The 17,320-nt window shown below is 53.7% G+C and overlaps 1 protein-coding gene across 1 annotated transcript in view; it reads left to right on the top strand.

Annotated features, from left to right (window-relative positions):
• Positions 1-1,638: 1,638 nt before the first annotated feature.
• The window catches only part of TNRC18 (trinucleotide repeat containing 18), a 78,731-nt gene continuing 63,049 nt past the window's right edge, over positions 1,639-17,320 (top strand). The window contains exon 1 of the mRNA XM_052655233.1: positions 1,639-1,825. Coding sequence (XP_052511193.1) covers positions 1,639-1,825 — 187 coding nt within the window. The remainder of the gene's footprint in view (positions 1,826-17,320) is intronic.

Here is a 17,320-nt window from a genome sequence, read left to right as displayed (position 1 = left end):
TTAAAGGAAAGCTACACAAAGAACATTTAAAAAAAAATCACGGAAAGCTCATCGCCTCCTTAAGACATGTATCTTCGGATGTGGCGATCTTAGATTTTTTCCAAAGTAAACGCGGATCTGGTAACCAGAGCCTGATGGGAGGCAGCGAGGGAGGGAGCGGGTGTTTGTAACCAAGACCGGGTTAAAATAAGCACCCTTAGCAAACTTGGGGAGGGAGTCTGGAGGACCCCGGGGCGGGGTGTTGTGGCTGAGAGGGTCTGCAGATCTGGGGCCTGGGAGGCAGCCGGTCGCGGGGCGCAGGGCGGGCAGCCGTGAGCCCGGTGGCTTTGGCGAGATCGGCCGCTGTAGGAGCGTCCCGGCCACTTGGAATCAGGAATCCGAGCTGCCGAGGGCAGACGGAGGGCGAGGGCAGGGTTGCCTCCCAGACCCCCCTTCCGCCCCCACGGGAATCGGCAAATCTTTTAAACAAACAGCTTTATACTGGAACTACGCGGGGATTTGCCCAACGCTGGGGGAGGCGCCCCTCGGTCGGCCGGCGCCGCCAAGGTTTTCTTTGTAGGTTATTTTTGGGGTCGGGGGCAAGCTAGGGTAGGAGCGAGACCCCTGAGTGCCTCCCTTCCTCTCTGATGCCCCCCAAATCCCCCGCGCTAGGCCACGTCCTCGGGCCGCAAGATTCCCAGGCCAGGGCATTGGAAAATGAAACCAAAGCTTGTTTTGAAGGATTCTTTCCAGTCCTCAGCCGAGAATGCCACGTCTCGGGTCCTCGGACTTAGACTGTACGACTCATAGTGGCCCGAGTGGGGTGGCGAGAGGGGGCGATTAATCTCTTTAAAAATAGGAAACCCACTTAGTACCCTCTGTCGTGAAAAAAACTAATCCCGCGGCTCGGGGCGAGCTCAGGGAAGCCAAACTCAGATAAGGAAGACAAGGGCCCCCAAAGGTTAAATATTAAACTTTTCGGATCAGATAGTGACATAGTGTTTAGGGAGCGATTTCGCACCGCTCACGGGAAGGTTTCACGATTTGAAACCCTGGAGCATGTGACGCCCAGGAATCCAACACACTTCGGAGGTTTGTACTGACGCGCTCCGGGCGCGGCCGAGGGGCCTTCCTCAGTTTCTGGAGCACCCGTGAGCAGCCAAAGTAGAGTCCGGGCTGGCCACTTTTTGAGCCGGGTGTACAGGAGCCTGAAGCCGCCGAAGGGAGGAGCATGGAATTGAACTTTTTATGGAAAAGGGGTTCCTCCCGGTTTCATTTCTTGCCTCTTCGGCAGCCCCTGGTCCCGAACGGCAAGACGACTTTCTGAACTTTGTTTCTTTTTTCCCCCCCTCCTTTTTCTTTTCTCCTCCCTTCTGTTTCTTCCGCGGCCCGTCTCCTCTCCCCGCCAAGACGCCTTGTGCGCCGCCTCGCGCCGCTCCGCCTGGCCGCCCGGAGGGGCCCCACCGCCGGCCGGCCGTGCGCCTCGGGCCGCGGGCCCGCAGCCGAGCGCAAGCCCCGCTGGCCGCCGCCGCCGCCATGCACGCCGCGGAGCCCCCGCCGCCAGAGGACTCTGGGACTACGCCGACGCCGAACTTTTAGGTCCCACTGAACGAGGCCCGCGGGCCGGGTGGGGGGCTGGCCGCGGCACTCCCGCGGAGGATGGATGGCCGAGACTTCGGGCCCCCGCGGTCCGTGCACGGCCCCCCGCCGCCGCTGCTGTCCGGCCTGGCCATGGACAGCCACCGCGTGGGCGCGGCCACGGCCGGACGCCTGCCCGCTTCAGGCTTGCCGGGTCCGCTGCCGCCGGGAAAGTACATGGCCGGCCTCAACCTGCACCCGCACCCGGGTAAGTGCCCAGCGCAGTGCCCGCCCCCTCTTGTACCCTCGGGATCCTGCGGGGGAGGCCGGCCCCGGGGAAACTACCAGGTCTGATCTCCCATCCCCGAGCTCGCACTGGGGATTCGGCCCCTCCTTCTCCCCCGACCCGGACACACTGGGTGACCGCGGGGTACGGTCAGGCCCAGGGGGTCTCTCCGCCAGGGGCAGAGGCCAGTCTGGAGGCCCTAACGGACAGGGGCGCTCGACTCTGTAGCCTTCCCCCGCGCGTCCGGCTCTCCCGAGGCGCTCCAGTCGGCCGAAATCGGAGCCACCAGGGGCGATTCCAAACCCGGGGCTCCTGCAGTTGGAGCCTGGGCTGGAGTTTTCAAAATCTGGGCGAGAAAAGAACAAACCCCGCTCCACAGCCTTTGGAGACGTCTGCACCAGAGCTGCAATGGTTTTCTTGGCAAACGTCCTTTCAGGCGCCCGGCGTCAGGAGTCGGTCCTTAGCTTCTAGTCTCTCGTGTGGGGTCTCCAGCTAGTCGAGGCCCTTGGTGTATGTGTGTGTGTGTGGGGGGGGGGGTGGTGGGCAAGAGAACAGAGACCCCCAACACTAGGAACTCGGCCTTCAGTGGGCGGCCGGCTGCCCTTGAGAAGACCCCGCGTCCCCGGGGAACGGTGGCAGGACCCGTACCCCGGGAGGAGGGTAGCACCACGGGCCATGGGGACCCCTTATTCTCTGGCAGCAAGGCTGGCGGGCCCCGCCGCAGGGACGCAGATATTGGGCGGCCGCCATCCCGAAGCTCGGGGACGGAAGCGGCGCGGGAGCCGATCGACCCGGCACGATCCGCGGCGGGAACACCCTGGGTCTGACATGGAAGCGCGGCGGAGAAGGCCCGCTGGATCCTGCCGTTTCCCCAGCGGGGCTGCCCAGGCTCGGTGGGGACCGAACGGGAGAGGGGGAAGCCTGCCGGGGCCGCTGCAGTCTGGTGGGGGCACTCCCAGAGGCCGGGACCCCAGACCTGCCTTTGGCCGCTGCAGGAAATCCAGACCCCGCTCTCCGGCTGCCTCCAGCTTCAGTGCCTGGCTTAAAAAACAAAAAAACAAAAACCCACCTCTCCCACCACCAAGTGTAATCTAGGACTCTTGTGAGTTCTTCGGGACCCCCTGACGCTCCCTTGGCCTTGGGGTCTTGGAAGGGACACCTCCGGCTGCAGCCGCCGCCGTGGCCTTGCCCCACCGACCCTGCCCCCTCCGCTGCGCTCGCCTTTTTTTTTTTTTCCCTCTTTCTTTGATTTTTCTGTTGAAACTTTTCAGGAACCTGAGTTCCAGGGCTCGGCGGGACAAAGGGCCTTTGTGAGGCACCGGGCGGGGGAGGGGCGCGCGCGCAAAGATCCCTGCCTGCGGGGGCGTGTGTCTGTGTGGGGGGGAGTGGGCAAGGAACCGGGTTGTGGCCTTGGGGCGCGCGTGTCCCCCAAGAGCTGCCACAGTGAGGGCCAGGGTTTTCTCCCAAGTGGTGCACTGCGGGCCAGGGAGGGGTGCCGGAGACCCTAGCCAGAGGAAGGGCCGGGGCTGCCCCCCTTTGCGCGCGCCCCCAGAAGCCGCGGTCATTTTTGTGTCTGCGCTCCAGGGGTTGCTTGGCCCGGCCTGGGGAGGTGGCAAGGCTGCTGGAATCAGACCTCGGGGTCTTTCTGACGGGCGGGGCCTTCCCTCGCCTTCCAAGAGGCTTGGGAAAGGGCGCCGCAAGCCTCTGGTCTCCAGTCTGGGCCTGGATTGGCAGCCGCCAAGTCTTCTAACCAGACGCCGGGGGAAAACAGCCGCTGCTCCAGGGGTCCCCTGAGTGCGAACACGAGGCCGGCGCGCTGAGCCCAGCAGCAGCAGCAGCCAGACCCATTAGATAGATGAGGAGACTGAGGCACGGGGCGAAGAGGCTTGGTGAAGGGGCAGGCAGGACGGGGAAGTGCAGCGGGAGGTGGCCGCAGAGGCCTGTGCCGGCGCCTTGTACGTTAGGAGCGGCCTGAGTTCTGCGTGCTCGGCGGCTGAGGTCATGGAGGAAACAGCCTGGCGCGGGAAGCGCCACCCCGGCAGGGCGCGGGGGCCGCCGCTCAGGCTGGTGCGGCCGAGGAGGGAAGGCTGGCTGCGCTGGCTCTCGTTCCCGCACCTTCTCAGTACGGTGGCCGTACTGAGACCTAGGGACCCCAGAAACCTAGGGACCCCAGGCCAATGCCCAGAGCGAGCCCAGGGCTAATCCCATTAGCCAGCAGTGGGGAGCGGCTCCCCATTCACTGTTTGGGGTGGGGCCGGATTACAAATTCCTTCACCGGGAACGTCCCCGCCCTTCTTGCGGGGTGCAGGTGCTAAATTTTCTCTTTCAACGGGCGCATCACCTTCTTGGCTGTCAGCTCTCCAAGTCTCGCCAGCGTTATCTGCCTCATCTTTGTTTATTTTTGTACTGGGAAGCCTGGAGAGGCTGAGCTATTTGCCCGGGGTCACACAGCCAGAGAGGCCCAATTACCTCTGGACTCCAGTGTGGGTGGGAACTCCTGGGTAGATCCAGCTTTCCAAGGCAAGAGGGAGCTGGCCGAGTGGGGAGAGCTCAGAGCTGGAAGGGCCCCCTGGCTGAGGAGGTGGTGGTGGCGGGGGCCCCATTCAGGCAGGTAGTGACAGGGGGTTGTGTCGAGTGAGGGTCTTCAGGGAGGCGATGATGTCTGGGGGGAGAGGGATGACTCCTTGTTCTGCTCAAGAAGAGGTGAAATCAGGAATAGATGGGGCTTGGGATGAAGAGTCCCAGTTCTCTTCCCCATATCCTTGAGTATTGTGAGGTGTGTGAGCCCTGAAATGTTCGCAGCAGTTGGTGAAATGGACAAGTAAGTGACAAGCACCTGGTCCGCGAGCCCCTCTGCTCTGGGTTTGGGAGGCCTGGATTCAGTCCTCCTCACCATTGCAATTAAAGAGCTGTTAGCAGGATTTTGTGTTTGGATGTTTATTCTCCCTGCCCCCACACCCGGGCCGGGCCCCTGGAGGCTGTGTGAATGTGAAGGTAGGAACCCAGCGTCAGGTCCTGCACTTCGGACTGACTGGTGGACAATAGCTGGCGTGGGCCTTCTCCAGGGTCTGATCAGCTCTATCTCTGGAATCCAGCCTGTCGGCCTACTGGGATTGATTTAAAAAGCTTAATCAGTGGGACTGGCTGGTGGAGTGATGCGATCCCCAAGATAAGGGAGATTTGCTGGGTGCATCCTCCTCTGGGCAGAGGCCCAAGGGAGGCCCGAGGGAGGTTCTAAAATCTGGAAGGGCCTCTGCAGCCCTCCCCTCCCGCTCTCTGAGCCTCCTGGTTCTTTAGCTCTCAACCCCACGCTTTCTTCTTTCTGCACTTGTTCATTTGTTCTGCAGAGGGATTTCCAAGGGCCTTCTTCGTGCCAGGCACAGCTCTGGCCCTGGGGCTCCGTGGTGACCGAACACAGAAGTCTTTGGTGTCATTGGATCTCCCGTCTTAGTGTGCGGGGGCCAGGCGGTAAACATAAGTCCGCCAAGGAAGTCATTTTAATGAGAGATAGAGGCTGTGAAGGAAGGGAAATGCCAAGGGTCTCTTTTTGGCCAGAGTGGTGACTGGCTGGAGCCCTGAGAAGAGCCGGAGCTTGGCGGGGGGGTGGGGGGGTAGGGGTGGGAGGAGGGGAAGGGGAGGGGATGGGACCCTGCAGGTCCCTGAAGACCAGTAATGAGGTCTTGGAATTTCAAACTGTGAGGAGTGAGAAGGCAGTGGAGGGTTTTAAATGGAGGGAGTGACTCAAATTGAGGGACATTTTATGGAACCAGTCTGGACTCTTAAACAAAACACGTTGTGGACGGCAAGATGAAGGCTGAGGACTGTTCCTGGTTAGAGGAGGCGAAAAAAAACTGACAGCAGGAGGCCCTGTGTGGCCCTCGATTGGATCTTGGATCAGGGAAGAAATTGCTCTAAAGGACATCACTGGGGCAGTTGACGAAATTGGAATATAAACTGTAGATTAGCTGATGGCACCCAGTCAGGATCACGTTTCATGAAGTCGTACCGTGATTATATAAGAGAGCGGCCTTGCTCTTCAGAGGGGAGACTTTCAGGGGCAGGGGGTGTGAGGTCTGCAGCTTAGGCTCAGGAATGGCTCAGGAAGAGGAAAAAAAAACCATCTAAAATGTTTAGATGTGGGAGATGATAAGTCAGATGACTTCAGATAACACGTCGACGTCGGGTGAGAAAGCGATTCACAGTTGCTGAACTTCAGGGAGGTCACAGGGCAGTTGGACTGTTTGCTCTCTGTACTACTTCAGATTTTCCTTTGAAATTGTTTCCAGGGAGGCGTTTAACAAAGTTAGTCTGGATTGCTGGAGGCTGGTAGAAGGGAGAGAAGCTGGGGACTTGTCAGTGATGAGGAGGCTATCAGGATGATGATGGACACCCGGGAGGGGGGCTGGAGGGGAGGGCTGGGGTGGGGTTCCTTGGGAAGGCGGGGCCTCGGAGATAGATGTGGAGGGGCTGGTAAGGAGGACAACAGAGGGGGTTTTTGGTCGGTGCTCCTCTGGCAGGAATTGAGGGGAGCGGATTTGAGGAGATGGCGGTGATGGAGCATTCTTGATTTGAATGTGGCCAGCTCGGGGCGCGCTTGGCTCCTGGTGTGGACCAGTCTGCAGTCTGATCTTACTGACCTGCCACCAGGTCCCTTAAGCCCTCTCTTTGGTCACTTGGGGTCTTGTCATGAACCTCCCCTGTCCTTCTCTTCCCCGCCCAACTTTGGAGGGCACAGGCCGTAGGCCTGCCCAGGGGCTTCGGGGCAGGGGGGCCCTGGCCAGTGGTCAGCCTTGGCTCCCCCAGGGCTAGGGTCCTTGCTGCACCAGCTGCTCGCAGAGGCCTGGCATTTGACTTTGGAGGAAGTCAAGGCCATTTAGTGGGGATCATAAAAGCTCACTGCCTCTGCAGGCTGCGAATGCATTTACCATCTGCATCCCAGGTAACGAAGAGATGGACCCTTAGCTCAGAGTGAAAAACCTGCTTTGCACACTGTCATGAATAATTGTGTTATGGGCTGGGTCTCCATACACCAGCTGGGGCTCTGTCCGCAATCTCCAGATAACTGCTGAAGGCTGGAGGGCCTAGGGACTGCTGGGTGATGACTCTAAGCCTCGGTTTTCTTATCTATGAAATGGGTTCATTTAGTGGCCCTGAAGTGTCTAGCACACAAATAGCCCTCTGCAGAACTGGCAGTAGAAGTGATTGCTGCAATTAAAATACGTCATTCACCGTGAATCCCTGGCTCTAGTCTGGTCCTCTCTGAGGGCCTCTAGGATGTTGTTGGCCCCTCTGGATGGTCCATAGGCTCCTTAGACTCCAGGGTCCCATCTGGAGCCCATCATTGTTGTTATTCTCATCTTTGGGTGTAGTGAACATTCTGAAAACGCTTCAGTCTCGAAAGGTCAGTACGTGTTCTTTCACAAATCCTACAAATGGGTGACGTCACCACCAGCCAGCTCAAGGTTCCTATATTCAGAGGGTTCCCTCTGTGCTCTTCCGGCCACTACCCACCCCAACCCCCAGGCTCATTTCTGTACCTTAGTTTTACCTGTGTTTGAACTTGCTGTAGATGAAATCTGACCTTTTGATCTCTGTCTCTTTTCACTCACACTGGGTGTGTAAGAGTCGCCCATATCTGCGGCGTGAGGCAGTCACTGATTTCTGGTTATTACATAGTATCCCACTACGTGGATACAGCGAAGTTCACTCACTCCTCTGTTGATGGACATTTATTTTCTTTGCACCATTTACTATGAATAGTGCTGGTATTGTATGAGCATGGTCTTTTAGCCCATGTAGGTGCACATTTCTTTGGAGATATATATATATATATAGTATCTAGACCTGGAATTGGTGAGTCAGAGTGTGTAGCTTCAGCTTTTGTATTGGTGAGCTTTCCAGTGGTTGCACCGTTGTACAGTCCATTCCCTGTCTTCCCAGCCCGTGAGACTGTCAGTTGCTTTAAATTCTGTTCATTCTGGTGAGTCAGTAGTAGTATCTAATTGTGCATGTATCTTAAATTGTTTTTTTTTTTTCCTTGTATTTGTATTGAGGAATACTTTGCATCGTATAAAATTCACCCAGGAGAAGCATATACTTCTGCATTATGCTTGTTATAAACTGTAGAGTAAAGGTTAGGTGTCCTTTTAAAAGTCAGATGGGGGAATTTCCGTGGTGGTCCCGCGGTTAAGACTTTGTCCTCCCAATGCAGGGGGCTGGGGTTTGATCCCTGTTCAGGGAACTAAGATCCTGTGTTGCGCAACTAGGAATTGGTATGACGTAACTAGAAAGGTCCCTCATGCCTCAGAGAAGAGCGAACATCCTGAGTCCTGCAGCTAAGACCTGGTGCAGCCAAATAAATAAATACTGAAAAAAAAAGTCATATAGTGTTGTTAGGATTATAAAGAGAACCAGCAGTCTCTTGCCTCCTGTCTCTCCGTTCCTGGTGCCCCCTTTTAATTCTCTTGGCTATTTCTTTTGGCCTTTTCATCCATATTTCTGTGTAATAACCTGCTTCTACTGCTGGTTGTTTTTTAGAGTTTGAGGTTCTTTACTGACTCCTATGGAAGATGAGGATTTTGCATAGACTGTCTTAAGTTTCTTTTCGGACTCCCATTTATTAATATTGGCATGAGACCAAAGTCGAGTTTCTTTGCCTCTCCTGCCTTGGTTTTCTCATCTGTGAAATGAGGATAATAATTAGTATCTGCATCATGAATCGTTAATACCTGTAAAGCATTAGAACAGTATCTGGGAAATAATAAGCACATAGTAAATGTCTATTGTTTTGTTGCCTCGTCCTCTCCCCACCTCCATTTCTGCTTCCTTTCTCCTCTCAATATTTGTGAAATACAGTTTTGTTTAAACCAGTGTTATTATTCGGAGAAGGCAATGGCACCCCACTCCAGCACTCTTGCTTGAAAAATCTCATGGATGGAGGAGCCTGGTGGGCTGCAGTCCATGGGGTCACTAGGAGTCGGACACGACTGAGCGACTTCACTTTCACTTTTCACTTTCATGCACTGGAGAAGGAAATGGCAACCCACTCCAGTGTTCTTGCCTGGAGAATCCCAGGGACGTGGGAGCCTGGTGTGCTGCCGTCTCTGGGGTCGCATAGAGTTGGATAGGACTTGAAGCGACTTAGCAGCAGCAGCAGCAGTGTTATTATTACGGCTTTGGGTTTGTAAATATTGTTGGTATTTGAGTCAAGTGGTATAATAAAATTCATTTCTTTATTTCCTTGAGTTATTAATTGCACCCACCCCCCCAAACCCCTCATTTGCAGGGATTTCTTAGAATCTCTGTCTTCGCATTTCTTGGTGTACTTTTCATTTGGTTAAATCTGTTGGATGAACTGCCTCTTTTCTTGGGGATTTCCTTTCTGCACTTTTTCTTTCTGCTCTAGTCTCATTTGCCTGGGGCTTAGGTCTGTTCAAGCTCCTTGTCCCTTTGTGCCGTGTTGCATCTCCTGTTTCCTGATTTTCATTCCTCCCTTTCTGCTTTATTTCCTTGTTTTGCTGGAGCATATCTTGCAGTAGCATTCTATGAAAGGGTACACGGAATGCACATTTTATTGAGGCCTCATATACCTGAAAATGCCTTTACTCTACCTTCACACTTGACTGGCAGTTTGGAGATTATTTGAAGGAATTACAGTGCCACCTCCTAAATTCCAGTGCAGCTTTTTGAGGGTGTGATGTTATTTTGATTCTTGTTCTTTGTATGTGAACTTTTAGTCTTCCCTTTTACAAGTACTTAAAATCTTTTAGAACCACATAATAGTCAAGCACATGGGCTCCAGGCTTCCCTGGTGGTCCATTGGTCAACACTCTGAGCTCCCAATGCAGGGGGTCTGGGTTTGATCCCGGATCAGGGGACTAGATCCTGCACGGCACAATGAAGATAGACAATTCTGGTAACTTAAGTCCCGGAAGAGCCACATAAACAAAATATTTTAGAAAGCGTACATCTTAAAAAAGGAAGCAATGCTAACAAGCTGATGGATTGGGATCCAAGTGTGGGACTTGTTGACCTTTGTGGAACTTTTGTCTTTCTCCGTCTCCCAGGCAGGAGCCCTAACTGGCTGCAGGGAATTTAACACTGGCCGCCCCTCTTCCAAGAACTGAGTGTATATTTCAAGGATAAAGGGTTGTACTCTGGTTGCGTTTGCGTTTTGGTCCCCATACCAGTCCTGAGAATCTAGCCAGGCCCCTCAAGGGCTCCCTAGTGATCAACACGTTCCCTTTTTTAAACCGTGTTACTGTTATTTTTGTGACCTTCCAGCATTCGAGAGGGGATTTTTTTTTTTTTTTTTTTTTGCGAGGTGGGAGCGCTGTGCTGTGCAGCTTGAGGGATCTCGGTTCCCCAACCTGATACTGAATCCCTGCCTCCTGCTGGAGAAGTGCGGAAATCCTAACTACTGGATGGCCAGGGAAGAGCCTGGGACAGAATTTGTCTTGCTCGGTCTCTGTGGGAGCCAGCCCCCTGTCCTGGGTGCCCAAGAGACCCAGTCCCTCTCTGTCTCCGCCTTCCCCGCGGGGACAGACGCCCCCACGGTTCCTAGAACGCCTTCCCTCTATTCCTACCCTTCCTTCCTCTCCATTTGAGTGGGGTGGGGGGTGGTGGTGGGAAGAGAAATCAATGGGGAAATCCTCTGTAATTGCTTTCGAATTGGGAACGTCTGGAGCCCTGGGGTGAGGCTGGGGTGGATTCATTTGCATATCATTGGCCGGGCTGAGACCTTGACCACTCCGGCCTGCCTGGGGATTCCCTTTATTTAGATTTGAGCCTCTACTTTGGGCATCTGGTGGGAGCTAGGCAAAGGCCTAGCCTCCAGGGGTCGGGGGCTGGTTCTGGGCTGGGGGAGGGGCTGCGGTTACACCCAGATCGCCCTTCTCTTGCTGGCGAAGGGCTGGGAGGTCTTAGGTGACTAAAAGGTGCCTGTCGGGATCTGACCGTCAGGGGGTCGTGGCGGGCTCCAGCTGGAGGGGAGGGAGGCTGGATCCGGGGAGCTGGATGAATAAAGCCCTGTCTCCCTCAGGCCAGCCCTCAGGCCCAGCCGGACCCCTCCCCAGCTAGAGGGGGCGGGGCAGGTTGATCTCGTGGCTTCTGAGCCTCTGCTTGGGTTAGAGGAGAAACACAATTCTCAGCCGGTTACTGTAGGGATGGGAGCCTGGGGACGTCGACCGTGGCCACAGGTCCTGTGGGCCAGTCACAGGGGCAAGAATGTGCAAGGTAAGCACCCCACTACTACTGACCCTAGCCTTGCTGGTCTGTCTGGGGTCACCTTCCTCCAGGAAAGGGGATGACAGCAAATAGAGGAGACAGGCATGGCCTGTCACAGATCCCTTCCTTTCCTGCCTGCCCGTCCTGCTTTACTTTTAATTTCATGTTTTAAAGGGGAGAGCTTTGCACGATTATTGTTAACCACACTACACAACTTGCGAGATCTGTGTCCAGACCTGGGATTGAACCCAGGCCGGCAGTGACCGCCTGGAGCCACTAGTCCACAGGGGGACTCCCTGTTTTACTTTGGAGGAAAGTTTGGTTCAGAGAGGTTGTGTCCCCTCCCCAAGGTCACACAGCCAGGAAGTGTGGGATCTGGGGGCCAGACCTGAGCTCTCTGGCCAGAGAGCCAGGGGCTTAGCAGAGGTGGCGGGTATGAAAAAATTTTTTCTTTCACTTCCCCTTTTCCTTTTGGGGGTCATTTTTATTTATTTATTTTGGATTTTGCAAGTTCTGTCCATGTCAGAGTTCCATGGAAATTACTCAGAGTGTAACACTTTGCACACTTGTGTTCAGATCCGCCCTCTGCCCTCCATTTTTTAAAGGATATTTTTAAATTGGGGCTTAAGGGACATAGAAATAAGCAGAGATCATAAACGTACATTTCAGTTAGTTTTTTCACCGACGGAACCAGATTAAGGAAGAAACCCAGGCGTCCTGCCCCGTCACCCAGTCCCAAGGTGACCCTTACTGTGCCTGAAATCTCCAGCTCTCCGAGTTGTGTCTCGGTGCCCTTCACATTTGTGGAAGCATATAGTGTGTTCTCGTCTGTGTGAGGTCACGAGCTTTATCCTGCCCTGGTCGCTGTAGTGCCTTCTCTCACTGAACGGGTTCCCTCCTATGACATTGTCACAGTTTATCCAGCTCATCGTTGGAATTTGGGTTATTTCCCAGTTTTGGCGATTACTAGTGGGGAAGATCTCTGAATTCCAACTTGCAATCTTTTCTCCACATACCTGCGAGGGCGTTACTGCGTCAGAAAGGTGTCTAGAGTCTGCCAAACTATTTGAGAATGGTTGTACTAATAATTTATGTCCCCTCAGGTTGTGTATTTTTAATGTTGTCTGTCCATTTTAACTTTTCTGACATATTAACTCTTCTGGTGGGTATGTAGAAGTTTTCGTTTACACGTCCTCCATGGTTTAAGAGGCTGAGTACCTTGAGGAGTTATTGCTAACTTGGACGTCCTTATTTGCCATCCTCTTGTTGAATCTTGCCAGTTTTTACATTGAGTTGTCTGTCTTTTGCTTATTGATTTGCAGGTGCTCTTTATATATACAAGCCCTTCCTTGGGGGCACAGGTCTTTTTTTTTTTTAATGTGGACAATTATTAAAGTCTTTATGGAATTTGTTATAATAATTGCTTCTGTTTTATGTCCTGGTTTTTTGGCCAAGAGGTATGAGGGATCTTAGTTCCCCAACCAGGGATCGAACCTGTACCCTCTGCATTGGAGGTGAAGTCTTAACCACTGGACCACAGGGGAAATCCCAGGGCACAGGTCTTTTTCCACGAGGTGGTTCACGTTTTCATTCATCCAGTAGTGTGACGTGACGAATAGATGTTCCTAATTTTCATATACTTCAGTATTATTGGTCTTATCTTCATGGTCTCTGCTTTCTATGGGGTCTTTAACAAAGCCTTGGTTGCCCTTGATCCACGAAGGAGTTTCCCAGTGTTTTCTTCTGAAGCTTGTGCCCTTCCTGTGTAGGTCTGCAGTGCTCCTGGAGTGGGTTTTTATGTATGGTGTGAAGGAGGGTGTCGGGATTCAAGGCTTTTCCCGATGGGTGGCCAAGGGGCCCAGCAGTGTTTATTGAAAAGACTACCTTTCTCCACCTCGTGGGCCTGTTTCCTGTCGCCCTGGTCCTGTTTCTCCCTACCCACACGCCCACGCTGCAACGGCTGCATTGTTGGCGTCTGATAACCTGATTCTCCTTGGGGTCGCAGAGTTGGACACGACTGAGCGAATGAGCAAGAAGCCCTCCCCCGTTTTCTTCATCTGGAAGGCAGCGTGGCCTTGGCTCTTGACTGTGTGTCTCTGTGTCACTTTCTCTTTTAACTAGTAAAACGCATGTAACGTACGCGTCGCATTCTAACCATTTTTAAGTGGACAGTTTGGTGGCATTAAGTGCTTTCACACCGTTGAATGACCGTCACCCCATCCATCTCTAGGGCATTCTCGTCCCTTAAACGCTAACTCCCAGGCTGCCTCCCCCAGCGCCTGGCACCCACCCTTCGACTTCCTGTCTCCGTGAGTTTGACTCCTCCAGGGACCTCCTAGACGTGCAATCATTGTAACAATATTTGCCCTTCTGTGTCTGACTTATTTCGCTTAGCATCCTGTCTTCAGGGTTCATCCACCTTGCTTCAGGTGTCAGAATTTGCATTGTTTTTAAGGCTGAATAAAGATAGAGCACATTTTTAACATTAAAAAAATTTTTAATCTGATAGACCCTTGAGTTGCTTCCACCTTTTGGCTGTTATGAGTAATGTTCCTATAAACATGGGTATGCAGGAATCTGTACAAGTCTTCACCCCGCTTTTAATTCCTGTGTCACTTTGGAGACAGGTGTCCAGTTTCCATCCTTCCCCACCCGGCACACCCCTCTTGCCCGCTGAGATGTGGGTCGGGATTGCTTTAGATCGCTGGGTCAGTTTGGCTGCAGTGGGCATTCTCAGGAGGGACCCCCTGAAATGGGTCCGGGCTTTTGGTAATTTGTTGATTTATTTCCGAAAGCTGAGGATGTTGGCTCCCTCCTTACTGCCCCTGGGTTGCTCCCCTCCACCCTCACCCTCCCCACAACTGAACCAAAAATATGCTGATTTGGTACATAAATATGATGTCATCCTGTCTCGATAGCGATACTTTTACCTGAATTCTGATGTTATTTATTGTTCTTCATCTGTGAGTTGCTCGGGGTTCTTACTGAATGATAAGGCTCTTTATAAGACGGAGCATTAACCCTTTCTCCCGCCTAGATATTCCAGAAGTCTCTTGGAGTGAATGGGAGTCTGAAGGTCGTTTTATCCAGAGGGTCCTTGAACTATTTTCCGCGCTGTCATAGAAACGGCTAAGTCACATGTCCATGCTCTGGGCTAGAATGGACTCTTTTTTTTGGGTGATAACCCTGATCGGATTGTGCTCATGAGATGTTCTGATAGCCTTTGGTGACATCTTTAAGGGATGTAGTTTCCTTTTTGAGGCCAAAACCTTTTAAGATAGGAAGGGGGAAGAAAAACATGTTTGTTCTTTGTTTGGTTGGGGAGGGTTCTTGATGAGTAAAAAGATGAAAACAGGGTCTTGAGTCTGGGTGGTATGGCTTTCCAGGTCAGAGCCTATTTCTTCCTCTATAAAAGGGATAAGAATCCTCCCCACCCCCCAGAGTTGATGGTAGGGTTGGGGGGTGGCTCAGAGAGAGAATGAAATGAAGGGTGGAAACTGTCCTCTGTCTGTAAAGTGGGACCCGAGAAAGTCTCTGCGTCCTTCATTCAGTCCTTGCTTATCATGACCTTGCCCATCCCTCCCACCCATAAATATTAATTGAGCACCTACTGTGTACAGTTGGGGGGGGACCCGGAGGGGGTTCCAGGATGGAGTAAACCTTCACTGTAATGCATGGGTCTGCAAACTGCAGCCAAATCCAGCCCATCTCCTGGTTTTTGTAAATAAAGTTTTATTGGGACAAAGCCCAGTCCTTTTAAGTATTGTCAGGCAGGCAGAATAGGCCTGCAATGCCTGAAGTTTTAGTTATCTGGCCCTTTCAAGAAAAAGCCTGCTTTTCCACTCCTGTTCAGTGGGTGGAGAGGGACAATAAACAAGGGACTACAGTAAAGAAGGAGCCAGCTTGGATGTGGTCTGATAAGTGGTGATAAGCATGGTGGAAAAAATAATTCAGGAAAGGGCGTGGAGGGGGCGCGGTGGGTTGCAGTTCAAGACAGCCCTGGTTAGGGAAGGCCGCCGCATCACCTAGACTGTAAGAGAAGGGATGATGTGTGTACAGATGGGAGTAAACAGATGACTCTATCTGGAAGGAGGAATGGATTCCAGGCTGCTGTGCAAAGGCCCTGGGGCCGTGGGGCTTTGCTGGTCCATGTTCCAGTCTAGGCTATGATAAAGTCCTCTGAGCCCAGCTCTGTTTCCCAGACCTTTGTACCCACCATGATCTCATTGAGTCCCCTCCCTGCCCCCACCAGCCAGGACTTCAGGGGCCTGAATAGTCACTTACATAGTCAGCTTATAGTCACTTACATAGTCAGATGCTGATATAGTCAGCTTCTGGAAGGATCCCCAGGGACTCCATGCATCTCAGGGGCACGGTCCCACTGGCCGGCTCAGGTGGCCTCACCGGCGTCCTCTCTGGGGACTGCTGGCAGGTGAGCACCGTGCAGCCCCTTAAGGGGTGCATCCTGGTGGTCTTGTTCCCCAGCCCTGAGCATCCAGGAGCCGCCCTGCCTGAGCTGTGATGGGAGGAAGAAAGCATCTTTTCAGGATTCGAGTTCTGTCTCCTGGTGACCTGGGCCAGCCTTGGACTTGCAAAGCCCTGAAGCCCGCCCTGTGTTCAGGGTGTCGATAAACAGGGGGTCGCGATGGCGGAGAACAGGCTGGCCCGCACCCCCTACTCGTGGCTCTCTGCTGTGTTCCCATGGGGCATGGCCTGGGGTGGGAAGGGCTGGGATGGTGGTGGGTCCCAGCGAGGGGCGGGCCTGTTAGCTCAGGGCTGGAGGGCACACAGATGGGGTTGGGGGCACTGAGGCTGGATGGAGTGCCCAGCTCCCTGCTGCTCACATTCCAGAGGGACCCCAGACCCCTTCCCCAGGCAGCGGCAGGAGCGCTTTGCCCCATAGCCAGGCCTCGGTGTCTCCTTTCTCGCCCCCGGGATGTCCTCCTCTCTCACTGGGGACAAGAGAAGACCTCCGAGGGCCAGGCCCTGCGCGTGTGTGGGGGGCTTCCTCCCACAGGGTGCAGCTGGGAGGGACTCCTGAGCTGAGGCCTTGGTGTGCGGAGTGCTTGCAGCATCACCCGCGGGACTTGATTGCTCAGGCTTGGTGATGCTGGATCATCTCTCTGAGCCTCAGTTTCTTAGTCTGTAAAATGGGTGTAATGAGATTCCTGTACTTTCAGGTCTGTGGGAGGGTGTGCCAGGGTGGAAAGGTGCCCGTCTGGGGAACCCTGAGCCTCGAGGCACCCTGGGCAGTGGGGTCGGGGAGACCCAGGGAGGGATTCAGAGGCAGAGAGAAGGAGCTTGCTTGTGTGTGTTTCAAAATTGAGGTGAAATTCACACAGTATGCAGTTCGTGACTTGAGAGCATGTGGTTCAGTGGCAGCTGTGTGTGTGTTCAGTCCTTCAGTCATGTTCGACTCTGCGACCCTGTGGACGGCAGCCCGCCAGGCTCCCCTGTCCATGGGATTCTCCAGGCAAGAATACTGGTGTGGGCTGCTATTTCCTCCTCCAGGGGATCTTCCCGGCCCAGGGACTGAACAGCGCGTCTCTTGCATCTCCTGCATCGGCAGGCGGGCTCTTTACCATTGCGCCACCGGGGAAGCCTTTGTGGCAGTTGGTTGGTGCATTCGTAAGGGGCAATCACCAGTTCTCTTGAGTTTCAGAATTAAAATTTTATTTTAAGGAATGACAGATGGAATTTGGGTAGAGGTGGTGGTTCTGCTCAGACCCTGAGCTTTTTGTTTTAATGTTTGTTTGGCTGCTCTGGGTCTTAGTTGCGGCATGTGGGACCTAGTTATCTGACTAGGGATGCAGCCTGGGCCTCCCCGCCTTGGGAACACTGAGTCTTCACCACTGGACCATTAGGGAAGTCCCCAGACCCTGACCTTGAGCAGTTGCTGGCCTTCTCTGAACCCCAGGTTGTTGCTCTTCAGCTGCTAAGTCTGATTCTTTGTGACCCCATGGGCTGCAGCACACCAGGCTTCCCTGTCCATCACCAACTCCCAGAGCTTGCTCAGACTCATGCCCATCTACTCAGTGATACCATCCAACCATCTCATCCTCTGTCGTCTCCTTCTCCTCCCGCCTTCAGTCTTTCCCAGCATCAGGGTCTTTGCCAGTGAGTCAGATCTTCGCATCAGGTGGCCAAACCATTGGAGCTTCAGCTTCAGTATCAGTCCTTCCAATGAGTATTCAGGACTGATTCTTTAGGATTGGCGGGTTGGATCTCCTTGCAGTCCAAGGGACTCTCAAG

The sequence above is a fragment of the Budorcas taxicolor genome, chromosome 2 (assembly GCF_023091745.1).
Source record: "Budorcas taxicolor isolate Tak-1 chromosome 2, Takin1.1, whole genome shotgun sequence".
NCBI classification, from domain to species: domain Eukaryota; kingdom Metazoa; phylum Chordata; class Mammalia; order Artiodactyla; family Bovidae; genus Budorcas; species Budorcas taxicolor.
Note: the sequence above shows the minus strand (reverse complement) of the source record. Positions and strands in the feature narration are given on the sequence as shown.